Below are 20,027 nucleotides of genomic sequence, written 5' to 3' on the forward strand. Positions count from 1 at the left end.
GCCTTGGGGCTGTTAAGTGGGATGGGGCCCTGGTACACCAGGAGTACACCGGGCAGGTCTCAGGGCAGGCTCCCTTGACCCTGGTGGTGTGATGTGGTCACTCCCTGAGGGACTCCTGTGAGGGCCCAGTCGCCCACCCTGGGCAGCCCCCATCCCACCTCAGGCCTGACCTTTCTCAGCTCCAGCAGAAAGCACCACCTCCAGTCCAGGACGGGCAGCCCCATTGTGCAGCCTGACCACCCCCCACCCCAGGGGCCCCAGTAACCCCGGCCAGGCTGGCCCCGCTCTCCCTCTTCTCCCAGGTCCTGCCCCTCCTGGGAGTCAGCCCCACAGGAAGGCCCTTGTCCTCCCTTCCCTGTGTCTTTTCCTGGACTGAGCGCTGAGCTGGATAGGGACAGAGCCTGTCCTTTCTGGGGGTTGGGTCCCAGTCTCGGGGAGCTCCAGGCCCTGTGCAGGTCCTCAGTTCTGCCTGGGTTGTCTTACAGTGAGACAGAACTGCCTCCTGCCACTGCTCGGGAGGCGAAGGTAAGAGCCTGATGCATGGGGAGGGGGCTGAACCAGGGATGTGGGGACTGGGCGGGTGGTCAGTGAGGCAGAGGAGGCAGCTGGCCTGGATGGTGGCGGGTGAGGGCAACACGATGTCCCTGGGAGGGGCAGCACTCCCTGCTGGAACTGACCCCAGGTTGCTGTAACTTTGGCAGCTTGATAAGATTCCAAAGTGAGAACCACAGTTGTGGCTTGGGGGTGGCTGCCCGCCTGTGTCAGGACCCCAGGTAGAGGCTGGGACCTGACCTAAGACTGGTGTGTCTGTGGCCTGAGGATGGCACGTCCCGGGGTCCCAAAGCCAGCCCACTGGCGCTCATTTGCTCAAAGGCTCTCAACCCTTAGGGTCTGCCCTTCCCTGGCTCTCTCCAGCTGGGTCCACCAGGGATCCAGAGCCCAAGATCCAGCATCCACGGGCGGCTCTGGGAAGCCCGGCAGCTCCGCTAACTCCAACATTCCCCATTTGACAGCAAATGCGGCGGGAGATAACACGAAAGAGCAAGTGGATGGAAATGCTGGGACAATGGGAGACATATAAGAACAGTGAAAAGGTAATGTGTGGAGGGAGAGGCCCCGGGAACCACTCTGCAGAGACAGGGGACGGGCACCCATGGCTGTGGCCTGGCACCGTCAGCCTCTCAGAGGGCGGGTGGCACACTGTCCTCACCCAGAGGACTGCAGGCCTGGTCGGTGATTTGCCTGCCTATTCGTGCAAGCGTCACCTTGCCGGGAGGGAATCTGAATCTAGGGCTGGGACCACCCGGAGCTCAAGGCTAGGGATGCCCTGGTGACCCAAAGGAAGGAGAATGTTCAGATCAGAGTCCCGACTCTGAGTGTCTATCCACTCTTTCAGTCCTGGGAAGGGAGACTGTCTCCCAGCTTAATGTCACCTCTAACGAGGAATCATGGGGCCAAAACCAACCATTTCCAGAATCCTCGGGCTCTGGTCCTCACTGGGGTCGCCCCGTGGCCTGTGACACCAGGTTGTTTTCTGCCCACAGCTGAGAGATCGAGTATATAAGGGCATTCCCATGAACATCCGGGGCCAAGTGTGGTCAGTCCTGCTGAACATACAGGAAGTCAAGTCGAAAAACCCCAGAACATACAAGGTACACTCAGCCGGAGCACGACAAACAGGACAGGCCGTGTCAGGGGCTCAGGTCTCCAGCTGGAGGGAGCATCAAGCCCAGGCTGGGGGGTGGGTGGGATGGTCAGATGCACATCGTGGGCACGGATGGTGACATAGTCGCCACAGACAAACTCGGCTCTGGTGACCCTCCCCAGCTTCAGTAACAAGCCAAAAAGCAGCTTTGTGCAGAAGGAAACCTTCCTGCTTTCCTTCCTTCCTGGAGTGCTGACTGTGGGCTGACTGCCATTTGGGGTTGGGAGTCTTCCATCCGTTCTGAGGCTGCTTCCTCCTCTTGGCCCTGCCCTACAGGTCATGAAGGAGAAGGGCAAGAGGTCATCTGAACACATCCACCAGATCGATGTGGACATGAGCAGGACATTAAGGACTCACATCTTCTTCAGGGATCGATACGGAACCAAGTAAGCCTATGGGAGCCACAGGGTTTCAACAGAGATGGAGTGAACGAAAGGGATGGGGGCTTCCCCGGAGAAGAGGCCAGGGTCACCTAGAGGGGATGACAGAGCTGCCAAGACCTCCCCTGACCCAGGGAGCAGCCGGCACCATGAACTGAGCACCTAGTTCCAAGCCCTGGGCCAGACTGGAACATGTGGGGCCAGAACCCAGGAGGATCCTGAGGAGACAGAAGGCAGCAAACAAAATCATGCACAATGGTGAAAGGTGCTCTCCCGGACCCACGGGGACCCATGGTAGGACACACGGGAGGGTGGCAGGATGGAGGGCCCATGAGCCTCTCCAGGCAACACTGACAGCACCAAATGCTGGGGCAATTAGGGGTCCTGGAAACTGTCATCCTGGTCTGCTGGGAACAGGACATGGCACAGCCACTTTGGCAGCCAGTTTGGCAGTGACTCACAAAGCTCAATGCACTTCAACCACGTGTCCCCAAAGTATCACAAATATTGAACCCACTGATTTGAAAACTGATGTGCACATGAAACCTGCATGCCACGTCCACTGCTTGCTTCATCGTCACTCACACAAGGAGCCTTCGGGGACAGTCTTCAACATGGGAACGGGGAGAGCAAGGCTGGTCCTCCCTTTAAACGGAAGCCACAGTGAGAAAAGGGAATGAGCCAGTGATGCCCGCACTTACGTGGGTGGATCCTAGATGCATTTTGCTGAGGGAAAGAAGCCAGTCCCAATAAGCTACCACATAGGATTCCCATTCCTGGGCCATTCTGGAAAAGGCCAAACCATAGGGATTGAGAAGGAGTCTGGGTGACCGGGGGCTGAGGGATCAGGGAGACGCCGGGTGCATAGGGGCCACCCGGGAGACTTGGAAGATGAAGGAGTCGCTTCAGGAGGGGCTGGAGCGGTCGCCAGGAGACTCTGCCCATTGGTTTAGAACCGTGGAGGAACTGTACATCCAAAGGCTGAACTGGCGTGTCTGCAAACTGAAAATAAATAAAGAAAATCATTCAGAGTGAAAAGGATCAGGCAAGTCACTGTACAACTGGGCTATCTGCATGTCACAGATGTGGATTTTACTGAAACATTTCCTCAAAGTCAAAGGCCCTGAGGAGCTCACTGCTTATCTGGTGAATCATCTGAACCTAAAGTGGGATTTGTTGTTAGGCTTTGTAGACAAAGTGAGACTTACGGCATCTGCACAAAACAAACAAAAGCCTCCTTTCTCTGTTTCCTAGGCAGCGGGAACTATTCTACATCCTCCTGGCATATTCGGAGTATAACCCGGTGAGTATTCCCGGCAGTGATGTTCCCGGGCAATATTTCCCTGTTCACAGGAGTGGGTGTCTGGTGAGGGTGTCGCTGCTTCTTTTAAAATTAGTATTTGTGACCCACCAGGATATAGGAGGTAGAACTCCAGCTCACTGCTGGCATAAACCTCTAAGTAAGGGGGTGGCCTCAAGGGGTCAAGCTGAGACACAAAGGAGTCGGGGCCTGGACTCCTGGTGTCACCTGGGTCTGACCACCACTTCTCAGAACCAGAAATGACGCCCTCCTCCTGGGGCTGCCCCAAAGCCCAGGAGCTTGGCAGGGTCGCATGCGGGATGGTGCCATCAGGAGACAGTTTGGACAAGGTGCTGAAGTGCCTGATGGACTTGGCTCTTGTCATGAAATGAATTTGCATCATGAGGAAGCCTCTTCTTCAGAGGAAGCCTCCCCAGTCACCTCTGCCCTCTCCAATGATATGAGTCCTCCCAGGTGACCTCAGTCCTCCCAGGTGATGTCCTTCCACGGTGACTCTGGCTTTTGCAGGAGGTGGGCTACTGCAGGGACCTGAGCTACATCGCGGCCTTGTTCCTCCTGTATCTGCCTGAGGAGGATGCATTCTGGGCACTGGTGCAGCTGCTGGCCAGGGAGAGGCACTCCCTGCAGGGTAGGTGAACAGGTGCCCAAGGGACCTCATGCAGTCAGACCCAGGGACGGCCACCCTGGCCAGATGATCTCAGCTTTCAGCCAAGGCACCTTCCTTGGCCAGCTCCTTGGGAGTCTTTAGGATGTCTCTGCTGAGGGTCCCACAGGAGTCCGCGGCGGACCCCAAAGCCCAAGTCAGACACTTTTCATCCCCATCAGCGGAGGGCATCTCATCCTCCCCGTGGCCACCCTCTGTGTCCTGCTGCCACGCCTTCTGGATCTGATTGTGCAGCTGACTCTCCAATCCCTGAGAATCCTGCTGCCCTTGGTGCCCATGAATGGGCCGACCAAGCCCAGGTGGCAGCATCTCCCCAACCCGTGTCCCCTGGCCTGAACTCACTTCCAGGAGACGACCAAGAGCCCAGCCCCCACCCTGTTCTGGCTGCCGTGTGGTGGCCTCAAGTCATGTTTGCCCATTTTGCACCCTGGTCCAGGAGGCGTCCAGGGGAACCTCCAGCCAGGCTCCAGGGGATGTTCCTGCCCCACGTCCCCAGGGCAAAGGCTGCATGGTGGGTCACCAGATGGGAGGGTGAAAGGCCTTGAGGTTTGGGGGCCTCTCCAGCTGCCCAGCTCTTCCTGCTGATGGCTCCACATCTTGGGGGAAGGCTCTGATTTCTTGATGGGCTGGGGGCTTCTCAGGATTCCACAGCCCAAATGGCGGGACAGTCCAGGGCCTCCAAGACCATCAGGAGCATGTGGTACCCACGTCACAACACAAGACCAGGTGGCATCTGGTGAGTTTATGGCGTCTGGCGAGCAAGCTTGGGCTCTTCCCCAGAGACTCTGCCTCCCGTGGCGCTGGAGGAACGGGGACTGGAGCCCCTGGTGGGGCTGGTGACTGGATGAGTCCAGCCAGGGCCTGACCTGGGACGTCGGGTTCTCCATGGGCTGGGAGTTGGATTCCTTTCCTGCCCTGGAGGAGACAGAGGCACAGGGATGGGGGCCCAGCTCCCGCAGAGCAGGGCAAAGGGCAGTGTGTCCACCGGGAGTGTGGGAAGGGGCCGGTGTTGTGGGGAGCCCTGGACACCGCCCAGTGTTCTGCACTAGGGGAAGGGTCTTCAGAGGCCCTGGAAGAGGGAGGTTTTTAGGGCAGCCCAGGGGGCCCTGAGCACCTCTGTTCCTCCCATCAGGACAAGGAAGGTCTTTGCGCGCAGGATTCCTCCTTAGGCTGGCTTCTCCAGACATTGAATGACGGGGTAAGAAGGCACAGGGAGACCCTGGCTCAGGGACCCTCGTTGCCCTGCAGTGCCCTGCTTCCCCAGCCTGGGGGTCTGGCTCAGCCACAGCCCACAGGAGGCTCCGCCCACAGGGGGGGCCTCACAAGACACCCAAACCAAACCCTCTGCCCAAGAGGGGTCATCCCAGGGCAATGACTGGAGCTCAGGACCAGCCTTGTAGGCAGACTGGGCCAAGACCTGACTTGGGAGGGATCAGGGAAGCCTCAAGCCCTGGGCAAGCCCCTCTCTCCAGGAGCCACCCCCCACTCCAATGAGTGCCCCCCATGAGGAGCTGCAAGACCTTGTCTGACCCAGCGCCCTGGAGGGCTCAGGAAACCCTCATGGGGAAGGTCACTGACTCTGGGGACTGAAGCCCCAGTGGGCTCAGTTCGAGCCACCAGCCCCAGCCTGGAAGGGCTACAGTCTCCCACACCTGCTATCCCCACAGATCTCTCTTGGGCTCACCCTGCGCCTGTGGGACGTGTATTTGCTGGAAGGAGAACAGGTGTTGATGCCGATGACAAGCATTGCCTTTAAAGTTCAGAGGAGTAAGTCTACATGTGCCCAGTGGGGCCTGGGGAGCCCTGGGGTCAGACGCTGACTTACCCGAGGGCACCTTCCTCACACTGTCCTCATGATCCTCTGTTCTGGCCCAGAGGGAGGTCTGGCCAGGTGGGCTGGGCAAGGCACAGTGACACCGAGCCCGTCCCCCACATGACCCAGATGAATGTTGTGAGCACTTCCCTACCCACTTCCCCCAGCCACGGTCTCCTGTGCACATCCAAACCCCTGGGGTGGCCACAAAAGATTCCCGCATCGCCTAGTGGGAGACTGAAGTGGCCACGGGGTATCAGCTGTGCCCCCTCCCAGGGAACTCTCCTGACCTGATGTCCACCCTGTCCCTAGAGCGCCTCATGAAGACATCCAGGTCTGGCCTGTGGGCACGGTTTCGGAACCAGTTCTTCCATACCTGGGAGTTGGATGATGACTCTGTGCTCAAGCATCTTAGGGCCTCTACGAAGAAACTAACAAGGAAGCAAGGGGACCTGCCACCCCCAGGTGAGCTCCAGTGCCATGTCCCTCCCATGTCACCCTCTGGGGCAGTCAATAATAGGGGAGTGCCCGAGACCCGCAACCCTACTACCTGGGCCTTCCTCTTCACCTTTTCTTCCTCCTCTTCCTCCTGGACTCTAAGAAAGTACAGGAGGCCACCGGTCCTCACGGCAGGCGCTCAGTGCGTGTGTACTGGATGTGTTGTGCCCGCAGGAGGGCGATGTGGGCAAGACCTTCCAACAAGCCGCCTCCCACATTCCACAGTGTCTCTGTCTCCCCCTCACAAGGCCATCAAGGGCACTAAAGAAGCCAGACCCATTTGTGGGAAACCCCGCCCCTCCCTGCAAGCACCCACAGCCTCAGAGAGCAGCAGAGGCCCCTCACTCCTGCACGCTCCTCCAAGGTTTCCAGGACAACAAGCCTTGAGCCAGGGAGACAAGGGAATCGGGTGTCCCTGACCCCAGAGCATTCAGGGAGAGGGCACAGGCTGCACCCCAGGCGAGAGCCAGAGCCAAGAATTCAGCCAGATGTGGGAACGGTCAGTCCTGGCATGGACTGGGCAGCCCAGGAAGGCAGAGGGTGACCCACATCCAGGTCCAATCACCCACTGTGGAGATGGGTCCCCATGTGAGGTGACAAGGGGCTGGGTGACATCCAAGTCCCCTCCCACCTGAGTTCTCACTGGGGGCTGTATCCCTGGCCCAACAGCCCTGGGACGAGGGTGTGTGGTAGGAAGCCCCCAGCCAGTCCGAACCCTGGGGACAGTCCTAGGAGCTACCTGTCATGCCCTGATAGCTTCCCCATGCCAGGCAGCACACACCCCTCCCTCTGGGATCAGCAGACTACAGGCGTGTCCTCAGTGTCAGACCACGGGGCCACACAGAGATCCTGAGGACTCCAGAGACCCAGGCAGGTGGGGCCTGGCCGGGAAAGGCCTACATGGGCTCAGTGGAGACGCTGACCACGTCTGTTTTTCTTTCAGCCAAACCCGAGCAAGGGTCCTCGGCACCGAGGCCTGTGCTGACTTCAAGTGGCAGAATGACCCACTGCAAGGGGGACAGGCAGACCCCTCCAGGCCCACCAGCCCGGTTCCAGCGGCCCATTTGGTTAGTTTCCCCACCATGGGCACCTCGTTCTTCCACATCTTGTCCTGGTGTGGCTGTCCAGGAAGACACCTACCCTGTGGGCACTCAGGATGTGCCCAGCCCGGTCCCGGCTCAGGGAAGACCTCAGGGTTCCTGGAGATTCCTGGAGTGGAACTCGATGCCCCGGCTCCCGACGGACCTGGATGTAGGGGGCCCTTGGTTCCCCCATTATGATTTCGAACAGAGCTGCTGGGTCCGTGTCCCTTCTGAATGTGTCCTGGACAGCCCCGGGACTGTGGGACAGGGCCAGCTCGAGAAGCCCGCGGGGACCCTGACACCAGGCCCTGCCCAGGCCCATCAGGACTGAGGGAGGCCAGGAGATATCCCACTACAACAGGGCACCCCGTCTACGGACAAGAGACTTGCACCCAATTTCTACAATGGCACCGTATCCCAGGAAGATCAGCTGGCCACCTGCTGGCAGGCGGAACACCCTGCGGAGGGGGTGAGATTGGCTTTCACCGCACTGAGCCACAATGTGGACATGGACTTCCAGCCCTGCACTGCACCCAGCACTGATTCCAACCAGGACAGCTCCTTTACAGCTAGGGACGAGCAGCAGCGCACTCCCACCTCAGGGCCTTGCCTCTGTCACCTCTACTTGGAAAATTCTCATTTCCCTCCAGGGTTCTAGAAGCATCTGGGGCAGGGCTCATGGCTGGATAACTTCCCAAGACTTAACAACCCAAGCAAACTTCACGTCCTTGTTTTATTTTTTGTTAAACTTATGAAAATTGATTAAGAAAGTGTGCAGCTCGAAAGACCTTCACAGATGGAACACACCAGCCCCCAGATCACAAAGCCAACCATGCCCAGCCCCTCCCAGCACCCCCAGCCGTGTGACCAGCTTTCTGAATTCCCACAACACCGTGTGCCTGCCTTTGTGTTTTCAACTCATAGATGATTAACCCCCTTCATGTTTTAAAATAAATGTTTTCTGTTGAAATTAGTTTAGATATAAAAGATTGAAAAGGCGCTACAGTGGCCTCCTACACCTTCCATCCAGCTGCCCCTAATAATGACGTTTTGCAGTTCCATGGCACATAACAAATTTAGACTGGGTGTGGTGGCTCACACCTGTAATCCCAGCAATTTGAGAGGTCGAGGCAGGACGTTCAGGTTCACTTGAGTCTAGAAGTCTGGGACCAGCCTGGGAAACACAGGTGGACCCTGTCTCTAGAGAAAAGACAAAGAAATTAGCCTGGCATGGTGGCGGGTGCCTATGGTCCCACTTAGGAGGCTGAGGCAGGATTGCTGGAGCCCATGAGTTCCAGAAAGCAGTGAGCCATGACTGCACCACTGCACTCCAGCCTGGGTGACCGAGTGAGACTTCCCCTCTTAAAAAAATTAGCAATTTAATGTGGGTACAGGGTACAATCCTATTAACTAAATAATAATGTGAACTATTATCTAAGGTTATTAAGGCTGGAATTATCCTATTTTTGCCTAACTTCTCATACCTGTCCCTAGATCCCACTTCGGACTCACCCTCTGCCTTCAGCTCATGTCTCCTCAGCTTCCTCCAGATGGTTCAGCAAACACACACATGGGCTGAATGGTAGAGCTGATTGCTCATACACAAGGGGAGACCTGTGGGCAGGGGTTTTCAAACTTATACAGCAAATGAGTTTTCCATGGTGTTCTGGAGAGCACCCTTTGAGAAACACTTTGACAGTGAATCCAGGCCCCAGTATCCATCAGCTGATGTAGTGAATTTTGTGGAAGCTCAGTGAACACCTGCTCTGCAGGGTGCATGTGAAAGGGGAGAGGATGAGTAAGCTGCAGATAAAGAAGACAGGACACAGGGGGTCTGTCGAAGCTCTATCCCCTGCCTTCAGCACTCACGGATCAAATCCAACTCTTAGGGAATGGTGGCCACATGCTGGGCCAGCTCCAGGCTCTGAGGATCTGAGAGTGAGTGATGCAGAACCAGGCCTTGCCCTCGGGGAACTCTCCAGCGTACACCTCCCTCTACCCTCCCAGCACCCCGCAAAGCAGGCGTCAATGTCATTGTTAATGCACAGAGGAGGAACCTGACTGTTAGACAGGTTCATGGGTTTTTCAGGGTTGCACGGCTTCTGGGAGACAGGTGTGACCCTGAGGACAGGGCACAGGCCAGTGTAATGCCAGGTTGGAATGAGCTGTGATCTGTACCATGTAGAGGCCTAGGCCAAGGTGGGAGTGACTGATGACCAGGTCAGCCAGGTGGCTGAAAACACTCTTGGGTCCTCACCTGCTGGCTCCCAGGAGTCTGGAACTGCCAGGAGGGTGGTGGCAGGTCCCCCATCCTCAGCTGGGTGGGCCTGGATAGAATAACAAGGCGAGGGCACATTTCCCCGGCCATTCCCTCCAGGCGCCGCTGTGACCTGCTCATTCCAATTTTGTGGAAATGTTTCCACACACACAGAATTGCAAGTAGCAGTGGATGTGGTGAGAGGCATTTGGACATGGGATAGGCAGTATTTTGGAGGCAGAGCCTCCAGGACTCGCCGATGGGTTAGCTGCAGGGCTTGAGCGGGGAAGGAGAATCGAGGATGATGTGTTCAAATCAGTCCATTCACTTCCTCTGTGCCACGCCTGTGCTGGGCACTGGGAGAGACAGATGAGCACAGGAGTCCCGGCCGGGGGGAGGTGTGGGAGGAAGCCCAGAGTGTCTACTGGGAGCTGAGGGCTTGTGTCCACCTCAGCGCCATCCAGGTTCTCTGCGTGGACAAGTATAAGCTGAGCTGCCTGGAGGAGGAGCAGCTGCTCTTGATGGTGACCAGCGTGTTCAGGAACGGAGACTCCTCTGGCAACGGAGAGGTGGGTTGCCTGAGGTCTGGATGGTCTAGGGAGTGTTGGGGCACAGGAGGACCCAGGAAAGGGTCTGGGGGATGCAGGACGTCCTACGGACGGCGTTTGAAACTCAGTGCTCAGGTCACTCCGAGTCACTCAGGTCATTTGCCAGCGTCTGTCGTAATTATTGCCATATGAGAGTGCCACCTCTCCTATGACATGTTTTATATATTTCTGTGAATGGCCTACTTGTTTATATTTACAACTTCATGTTTAAAGGAAACTTCTATCACTCTCACAAATGGAAAGCCAGTAAAACATAAATTCTATGAAAACAAAACGAAGTCAATGAATTTTAGCTGGATACTATTCCCTGACCAAGGCCTGCTGGAGGTGGTACAACCAGGGTTTGAATTGAGATGTGCCAAGCTTCTGAGTTTCTCCTCTTTCCCCCACACCAGGGCTCCTGAGTACTGCATTACTGACATCAGGGGCCAGACAGTTCTTTGTGACGGGGGCTGTCCTGCGCCTGGCAGGATGTTTAGCAGCTTCTCTGGCCTCCACCCACTGGAAGCCAAGGGAATTCAGAAGAAGCTCCTCATTCTCCCATTTCATCCTCAGGACAATATATGACATAAATGTTATATCTTTTATTTTATAAATGAACAAAATGCGTCTCAGAAAGGTTTAAGTGAGTTACCTAAGAACACATGGACAGCAAGAGGTAGAACTAGAAAGTGAACACAGGTGTCTACATGGGACAACAAAATAGTTCAGGTTCCAGCTTCCTTTGAGTCTCTCATTCCAACAATTACCATCGTCTGGATATGAGCTGAAGTACAGGAAACCTGGGGCTGAACTCTCCTCCCATCAGGCCTAGGATCCCAGACCAGAACCCCAGCCCATGGTCTCCCAGTCATCAGGCCACTGGAGTGAGCTGGCATCCACACTAGCCTGGTTTCCCAAAGCTGCAGGGATGCCAGTCTCACTGCGGAAGAACAAAATGAAAGGCATTTGCTTCTCCTGCAGGCTGCCAGGATTTCACACAGATTCCTTTTCTTGCTTTCCTCTCCTACAGCAGAAAACACAGTGGTGCACCCCCTCCCAGTGTCCCGAGGCTTTGCTGCGAGTTCTCTAATTTCTCCCACTCTCGCAGTGCACCCTACCCGCGTCTCCCTGGCAACCTTTCTGCTCTATCGTCTCGACACCTGGATCAGAACACCTGTGAGGCCGCTTATCAAGCTACATCCCAAATGATCATTCCTGTGTCCTCAGCCAGTGCCCAGGCCCAACTTGCTCTCTGAGGATGACTTTCTTTCCTGCCCAATATGGTTTCATCATCTGTAAATTGGGGGTAATTAAAGTCTTGATCCTGATATTTGACTCTCAAAGCAGAAGTAGCAAGCTCAGCCAAGTCACGTAAACAAGAGGAGACGTTCCTTGTGAACCGAGAGGGCACTGGTCACAAGGGCCGCTCCTTCTTCTCCCAGGGCTCTCCACCCGCCCTCAGCTCAGCGGAAGAAGAGACTCAGGCTGTGCTTCTGCACAGCTGGGATAACATAGGTACCTAGTCCTCGACCCTGCGACTTTAACAGTTTCCTACCGTGGCTCAGTTCTACAGCTTCAGTGACACAAGGTGACTTTTGCTCAAAATAGCCTTTGACAAGTTAAGTTAGTCCTCTGCCACTCTAAGTCTGCATAGAACAGTTCTAAGTAAGAGATGTTTATTCCTCTGATCCCGAGGAAGGGAGGAAAAGGCAATGACATTAACCGTGTGTTGGACTTCAACCTCTGGAAAACCCTGGTACCGGCTGCTGCCAGTACAACCTGGGATAGCGTCACAAATATCAAGCGATGCCAGGAGGCCCTGCTTCATTCAGGGAGCAGGGAGTCGGGATAGGCTTGCACACCTGTTCTTATTCAGCTGAGACACTTCCTCTTTATCTATTTCTGGGTGAGAACCAGCACCATTTCCCTGGTGACAGGGGCCCCAGCTAGGAACCATACAGGGTAGGATGCTACCCTACCCTAGACACCCAGCAGGGAAAATGCCATTTTGCAGATGCAGGAGTGGTTAGAGTTTGAAATGGTCATGCTGGACTGCAACACCACGTGGGTCCTCAAATGATTATGAGTTTCTGCCCTCAGGCACATAAGGCCCCAGCAGAAGCAACCTGAGAGTGGACCTGAAACGGCATGGCTATGTGTGTCTGCTGGGGAATCATAGAGAAGGTTTCTGTTCAACATGGACCTCAGGGCCAAGTGAGCCTGGCTCCAATCCCAGCACCGCCACTCACAAACCTTGACTGTCAGCAAATCACTTATGTTCTCTGAGTTCCAGCTCCCTTGTTTCTCTAATGGGAATTGGATATCTCACTATAACCTCTCTTTTGTGCAACTGGCACACATGAGTTGCTTGCTAAGTGTGAAAATCCCTCTTCTCCTTCTGTTTCCCTGCTGATCAACAGATGTGGCCGAAAGCTGACTTTAGCCAAAAGCTAAATGTTTGCAAAAATTTAATATACATTTATATTAAATATAGAAATAGAAACAAAAGGGCTAAATCTGCCTATGTTACAGGATCTCGGTTAATGCTAAGAGCTCAAAAGACTTGGGTCAATTACATAGTCTCTTTCTCTGCCAAGCCCATTAAACAGCCCCTAAAATAAAGGCTGTGGGTCTTGGGTTCTCCCAAAATTTTGAGAAATAAAGAGGGGGCCTCTGTGCTGGGTTGTGTGAAAAGTACCTCTCACCTGACAGTGGCTTGTGGTGTCCCTAGAGCCTAAAAGCTACATGATGCTCCCTGGGAAGTGGCTGCTTTCTGACTGGTATGCTTGGATCTGTGCCATGGACAGTCATTGGTGGCCCAGAAATCCGTACTTATTTCAGGCTGGTCCAACTCCAAAAAAAAAAAAAAAAAAAAAAAAAAGTGTGTTCACTCTACCATTGTTCTCCTCTTCACTGAGCTTCCCTTTCTCAGTTTCATGCTGAAACGCCAAGACTCACAAATATCACCTTCTCCTACGCCAACAAAATGCACAATGATGTAACCCCAAAGTCTTCCGGCCTCACCAGCCTGTAGGGAGGAATGAAATTACATCTGAAACACAGCATGGGCTGCCACTCCCTGAATGTAATATGGCTATGGTATTCCACAACTGTAACACCGCCATTCTTTCATAAAATATTCATAGTTGTTCCACGGCGGGCAAATCTATGCTAGCCTACCCCCAAAGTACAATGAACCTGAGAGGCAGAAGAAAGCCACTGACAAATCCTATGTCTTAGAAAGTGGCTAGGCGCGGTGGCTCACGCCTGTAATACCAGCACTTTGGGAGACCGAGGCGGGCAGATCACCTGAGGTTGTGAGTTCGAGACCAGCCCGACCAACATGGAGAAACCCCATCTCTACTAAAAATGCAAAAATGTAGCCAGGCGTGGTGGCACATGACTGTGGTCCCAGCTACTCGGGAGGCTGAGGCAGGAGAATCACTTGAACCCGGGAAGCGGAGGTTGCAGTGAGCCGAGATCACGCCATTGCACTCCAGCTTGGGCAACAAGAGAAAAACTCCATCTGAAAAAAACAAAACAAAACAAACCAACAAAACAACAACAACAACAAAAGTAATATTTAATAGAGACTTACAAACAGAAGCCGTGTCAGTGTCTGGTGGTGGAGAGATGAGATCGTGGATCCCTGCACCATTACCCTGCAGACCCAGGGCTGATATACCACAGGGAAAGGGTATACATGATTCAGAAGTGATGTGTAGGACAATTAAAGTATGATAACAGCAAAGCTGTTTTACCCTGAGAGCAGGATTTACAGTAAGTATGTGATCTTACACAAGGAATAACAGACAAACTGGAAATCTTAATGATCTTCCCAGAGCAGAGGTTAATCTGAAGTCAACATGGCAGATTAGCATCCAACGTGGAGTTGCTTTGGCCTCCACATAGCGACTTCAAGAAATTAAGAATCCCCAAAAGTAGCCACTGTCTTTAGGAGTACAGTGGAGGGCGGCAGCAGTGGTGGTCGTGGTGGTGTTGGTAGAAGAAAGAGGTTAGGCTGACTTGTCAAAGTGATGCAACTAATGAGAATCCGCATTGTCTTAATCAGCTGCTGCAACAAAAGTTAATTGTCCCAAACCTCAGTGGCTTGAAATAACAATTGTTCCTATGAATCTGTCAGTCAGCTAGAGGATCAGAAGGGGGTCAGCTGATTTTTTGGTCAGCTAGGGGGTCAGAAATCCAAATCTTACTGGTTTAACTGGTTATTCCTTTTTTTTTTTTTTTTTTTTTTTTTGAGACGGAGTCTTGCTCTGTCTCCCAGGCTGGAGTGCAGTGGCTCGATCTCCACTCACTGCAAGCTCCACCGCCTCCTGGGTTCACGCTTTTCTCCTGCCTCAGCCTCCCTAGAAGCTGGAACTACAGGCACCAGCCACCACGCCCGGCTAAATTTTTTGTATTTTTGGTAGAGACGGGGTTTCACCATGTTTGCCAGGACGGTCTCTATCTACTGACCTCGTGATCCACCCGCCTCGGCCTCCCAAAGTGCTGGGATTACAGGCGTGAGCCACCGTGCCCGGCCCTAACCTCACTTTTCATCCATAACTATATTGTGCCCTTCCTCTTCCTCAATACTGGTGAGATCTGCCTATCTCTCTCCATGTCCACTGTTACCCTACTTAAAGCCAGCATCGCCTTTCATCAGGACCACTTCAGTCACTTCCTAAATGTAGTAGTCACCCAGTTATCCATGGGAGAAACATTCTAAGAACCCCAGTGGATGTCTGAAATGACAAATGGTACTGATCACTTAATTCTGTTTTTTGCTATACACACATACCTATAAAACATGTTAATTTACAAATTAGGCACAGTAAGAGATTAGTAACAATTATAAAATAGAACAGGCCGGGTGTAGTGGCTCACACTTATAATCCCAGGACTCTGGCAGGCCAAGGCGGGCAGATCACCTGAGGTCAGGAGTTCGAGACCAGCCTGGCCAACGTGGTGAAACCCCATCTCTACTAAAAATACAAAAATATTAGCTGAATGTGGTGGCTCACGCCTGCAGTCCCAGCTAAGCAGGAGGCTAAGGCAGAAACGGCAATTGAACCCGGGAGGTTGCAGTGAGCCAAGATCGTGTCACTGCACTCCAGCCCGGGTGACAGAGACAGACTCCACCTCAAAAAAATTTTTAAAGATTAAAAAATTTTTTTAACAATCTACTATGAAAAAGTTATGTGAATGTGGTCTCTCTCAAAATACAGTCTGCATAACAACAACCACATACACAATGGTGGTCCCATGAGATTAAATGGAACTGAATAATTCCTATTGCCTAGTGATGTAGTGATGTGATAGCCATAGCAACATGACAGAGCAATTTTTAAACTAAATGTAGTGTACATTAAGTGCACAATGTTTATAAAGTCTACGGTAGTTGTAGCTGTCCATTCTCTCACTGCTATAAAGAACTACCTGAGACTGGGCAATTTATAAAGATAAGAGGTTTAATTGACTCACAGTTCCACCTGGCTGAGAAGGCCTCAGGAAACTTTCAATCACGGTGGGAGGGGAAGCAAGCACGTCTTACATGGAAGCAAGCAAGAGAAAGAGAATCTGTATGTAGGAAAAAACTGCCACTTTCAAAACCATCAGATCTCAAGAGAATTCACTCACTGTCATGAGAACAGGATGGGGGAAACTGCCCCTATTATCCAGTCACCTCCCTCCTTCAACACATTGGGATTACAATTCCAGATGAGATTTGGGTGGGGATACACAGCCAAACCCTATCAGGAATGTACAATAATGTCTCAGGCTTTCACATTCACTCACCACTTACTAACTGACTCACCCAGAGCAACTTCTAGTCCTGCAAGCTTCATTCATGCTAAAGTCTTATACAAGTGCATTTTTTTTTCTTTCATACCATTATTTTAGCTGTCCCTTTTCTATGTTTAAAAACACAAATACTTACCATTATGTTAAGTTGCTTGCGGGATTCACTAATGAAATGTACAAGTTTGCAGCCTAGGAGCAATAGGCTATACCATGTAGCCTAGGTATGTAGTAGGCTATACAATATAGCTTTGTTTGAGAACATTCTAAGATGATTGTGCAATGACAAAATCACCTAATGAGGTATTTCTAAGAACATACCTCCCTCCCGCATTACACAACACGTGATTCTACCTCACTGTACTCTACTCACCTATTTTCAGAGGGGTTGACCATGGGGAACTAAAATCAAGGAAAGAAAAACAGAAGATAATGGAAAATGACTGTAGTCTCTTAATATTCACTCTAACCGACTATCACCAATCTGCAGAATGAACTTTTCACAACAAAACGAACTTCAGAAATGCAAATCCAAACATACCGCTGCCCACTGAAAAACACTTCAATAGGCCGGGCATCCTGGCTGAAACCTGTAGTCTCAGCACTTTGGGAGCCTATGCGCAGAAGCACAGCCTGAGTCTCCTCTTCCACTGAGCCGAGGGCGGGTGGAGAGCCCTGGGAGAAGAAGGAGCGGCCCTGGTGACCAGTGCCCTCTCGGTTCACAAGGAACGTCTCCTCTTGTTTACGTGACTTGGCTGAGCTTGCTACTTCTGCTTTGAGAGTCAAATATCAGGATCAAGACTTTAATTATCCCCAATTTACAGATGATGGAACCATATTGGGCAGGAAAGAAAGTCACCCCCGGAGAGCAAGTTGGGCCTGGGCACTGGCTGAGGACACAGGAATGATCATTTGGGATGTAGCTTGATAAGCGGCCTCACAGGTGTTCTGATCCAGGTGTCGAGGGGATAGAGCAGAAAGGTTGCCAGGGAGACGCGGGTAGGGTGCACTGCGAGAGTGGGAGAAATTAGAGAACTCGCAGCAAAGCCTCGGGACACTGGGAGGGGGTGCACCACTGTGTTTTCTGCTGTAGGAGAGGAAAGCGAGAAAAGGAATCTGTGTGAAATCCTGGCAGCCTGCAGGAGAAGCAAATGCCCTTCATTTTGTTCTTCCGCAGTGAGACTGGCATCCCTGCAGCTTTGGGAAACCAGGCTAGTGTGGATGCCAGCTCACTCCAGTGGCCTGATGACTGGGAGACCATGGGCTGGGGCTCTGGTCTGGGCTCCTAGGCCTGATGGGAGGAGAGTTCAGCCCCAGGTTTCCTGTACTTCAGCTCATATCCAGACGATGGTAATTGTTGGAATGAGAGACTCAAAGGAAGCTGGAACCTGAACTTTGTTGTTGTCCCATGTGGACTCCTGTGTTCACTTTCTAGTTCTACCTCTTGCTGTCCGTGTGTTCTCAGGTAACTCACTTAAACCTTTCTGAGTCTCATTTTGTTCATTTATAAAATAAAAGATATAACATTTATGTCATATATTGTCCTGAGGATGAAATGGGAGAATGAGGAGCTTCTTCTGAATTCCCTTGGCTTCCAGTGGGTGGAGGCCAGAGAAGCTACTAAACATCCTGCCAGGCGCAGGACAGCCCCGTCACAAAGAATTGTCTGGCCCCTGATGTCAGTAATGCAGTACTCAGGAGCCCTGGTGTGGGGGAAAGAGAAGAAACTCAGAAGCTTGGCACATCTCAATTCAAACCCTGGTTGTACCACCTCCAGCAGGCCTTGGTCAGGGAATAGTATCCAGCTAAAATTCATTGACTTCGTTTTGTTTTCATAGAATTTATGTTTTACTGGCTTTCCATTTGTGAGAGTGATAGAAGTTTCCTTTAGACATGAAGTTGTAAATATAAACAAGTAGGCCATTCACAGAAATATATAAAACATGTCATAGGAGAGGTGGCACTCTCATATGGCAATAATTACGACAGACGCTGGCAAATGACCTGAGTGACTCGGAGTGACCTGAGCACTGAGTTTCAAACGCCGTCCGTAGGACGTCCTGCATCCCCCAGACCCTTTCCTGGGTCCTCCTGTGCCCCAACACTCCCTAGACCATCCGACCTCAGGCCACCAACCTCTCCGGTGCCAGAGGAGTCTCCGTTCCTGAACATGCTGGTCACCATCAAGAGCAGCTCCTCCTCCTCCAGGCAGCTCAGCTTATACTCGTCCATGCAGAGAACCTGGATGGCGCTGAGGTGGACACAAGCCCTCAGCTCCCAGTAGACACCCTGGGCTTCCTCCCACACCTCCCCCCGGCCGGGACTCCTGTGCTCATCTGTCTCTCCCAGTGCCCAGCACAGGCGTGGCACAGAGGAAGTGAATGGACTGATTTGAACACATCATCCTCGATTCTCCTTCCCCGCTCAAGCCCTGCAGCTAACCCATCGGCGAGTCCTGGAGGCTCTGCCTCCAAAATACTGCCTATCCCATGTCCAAATGCCTCTCACCACATCCACTGCTACTTGCAATTCTGTGTGTGTGGAAACATTTCCACAAAATTGGAATGAGCAGGTCACAGCGGCGCCTGGAGGGAATGGCTGGGGAAATGTGCCCTCGCCTTGTTATTCTATCCGGGCCCACCCAGCTGAGGATGGGGGACCTGCCACCACCCTCCTGGCAGTTCCAGACTCCTGGGAGCCAGCAGGTGAGGACCCAAGAGTGTTTTCAGCCACCTGGCTGACCTGGTCATCAGTCACTCCCACCTTGGCCTAGGCCTCTACATGGTACAGATCACAGCTCATTCCAACCTGGCATTACACTGGCCTGTGCCCTGTCCTCAGGGTCACACCTGTCTCCCAGAAGCCTTGCAACCCTGGAAAACCCAGGAACCTGTCTAACAGTCAGGTTCCTCCTCTGTGCATAAACAATGACATTGACGCCTGCTTTGCAGGGCGCTGGGAGGGTAGAGGGAGGTGTACGCTGGAGAGTTCCCCGAGGGCAAGGCCTGGCTCTGCATCACTCACTCTCAGATCCTCAGAGCCTGGAGCTGGCCCAGCATGTGGCCACCATTCCCTAAGAGTTGGATTTGATCCGTGAGTGCTGAAGGCAGGGGATAGAGCTTCGACAGACCCCCTGTGTCCTGTCTTCTTTATCTGCAGCTTACTCATCCTCTCCCCTTTCACATGCACCCTGCAGAGCAGGTGTTCACTGAGCTTCCACAAAATTCACTACATCAGCTGATGGATACTGGGGCCTGGATTCACTGTCAAAGTGTTTCTCAAAGGGTGCTCTCCAGAACACCATGGAAAACTCATTTGCTGTATAAGTTTGAAAACCCCTGCCCACAGGTCTCCCCTTGTGTACGAGCAATCAGCTCTACCATTCAGCCCAGGTGTGTGTTTGCTGAACCATCTGGAGGAAGCTGAGGTGACATGAGCTGAAGGCAGAGGGCGAGTCCGAAGTGGGATCTAGGGACAGGTATGAGAAGTTAGGCAAAAATAGGATAATTCCAGCCTTAATAACCTTAGATAATAGTTCACATTATTATTTAGTTAATAGGATTGTACCCACGTTAAATTGCTAATTTTTTTAAGAGGGGAAGTCTGACTCGGTCACCCAGGCTGGAGTGCAGTGGTGCAGTCATGGCTCACTGCTTTCTGGAACTCATGGGCTCCAGCAATCCTGCCTCAGCCTCCTAAGTGGGACCATAGGCACCCGCCACCATGCCAGGCTAATTTCTTTGTCTTTTCTCTAGAGACAGGGTCCACCTGTGTTTCCCAGGCTGGTCCCAGACTTCTAGACTCAAGTGAACCTGAACGTCCTGCCTCGACCTCTCAAATTGCTGGGATTACAGGTGTGAGCCACCACACCCAGTCTAAATTTGTTATGTGCCATGGAACTGCAAAACGTCATTA

The 20,027-nt window shown here is 52.8% G+C and overlaps 1 protein-coding gene and 1 long non-coding RNA gene across 2 annotated transcripts; both read left to right on the top strand.

Annotated features, from left to right (window-relative positions):
- Positions 1-485: 485 nt before the first annotated feature.
- LOC139359512 (uncharacterized) lies at positions 486-1,648 on the top strand. The gene is made up of 3 exons (XR_011615572.1): positions 486-525; positions 1,014-1,094; positions 1,545-1,648. It is a non-coding gene; the product is annotated as an uncharacterized lncRNA (long non-coding RNA).
- A 3,772-nt stretch (positions 1,649-5,420) lies between these two features.
- On the top strand, positions 5,421-8,436 carry LOC139359511 (TBC1 domain family member 3B-like). Its single transcript, XM_071082630.1, has 3 exons — positions 5,421-5,837; positions 6,196-6,348; positions 7,325-8,436. Exons 1-3 carry the CDS (start codon positions 5,801-5,803, stop codon positions 7,792-7,794), a joined length of 660 nt encoding a protein of 219 aa, XP_070938731.1. The 5' UTR covers positions 5,421-5,800; the 3' UTR covers positions 7,795-8,436.
- The last annotated feature ends 11,591 nt before the right edge of the window (positions 8,437-20,027 follow it).

Source organism: Macaca nemestrina, chromosome 17 (genome assembly GCF_043159975.1).
Source record: "Macaca nemestrina isolate mMacNem1 chromosome 17, mMacNem.hap1, whole genome shotgun sequence".
In the NCBI taxonomy this organism is placed as follows: Eukaryota; Metazoa; Chordata; class Mammalia; order Primates; family Cercopithecidae; genus Macaca; species Macaca nemestrina.

What these genes read in the sequence shown, in the direction of transcription:
- LOC139359511 (XM_071082630.1), top strand. Translation starts at nt 5,801, where the DNA reads ATGCCGATGACAAGCATTGCCTTTAAAGTTCAGAGGA. An exon ending in TGCCTTTAAAGTTCAGAGGA is followed by an intron (nt 5,838 to 6,195) that starts GTAAGTCTACAT and finishes CCCTGTCCCTAG; the next exon opens with AGCGCCTCATGAAGACATCC. An exon ending in AGGGGACCTGCCACCCCCAG is followed by an intron (nt 6,349 to 7,324) that starts GTGAGCTCCAGT and finishes TTTTTCTTTCAG; the next exon opens with CCAAACCCGAGCAAGGGTCC.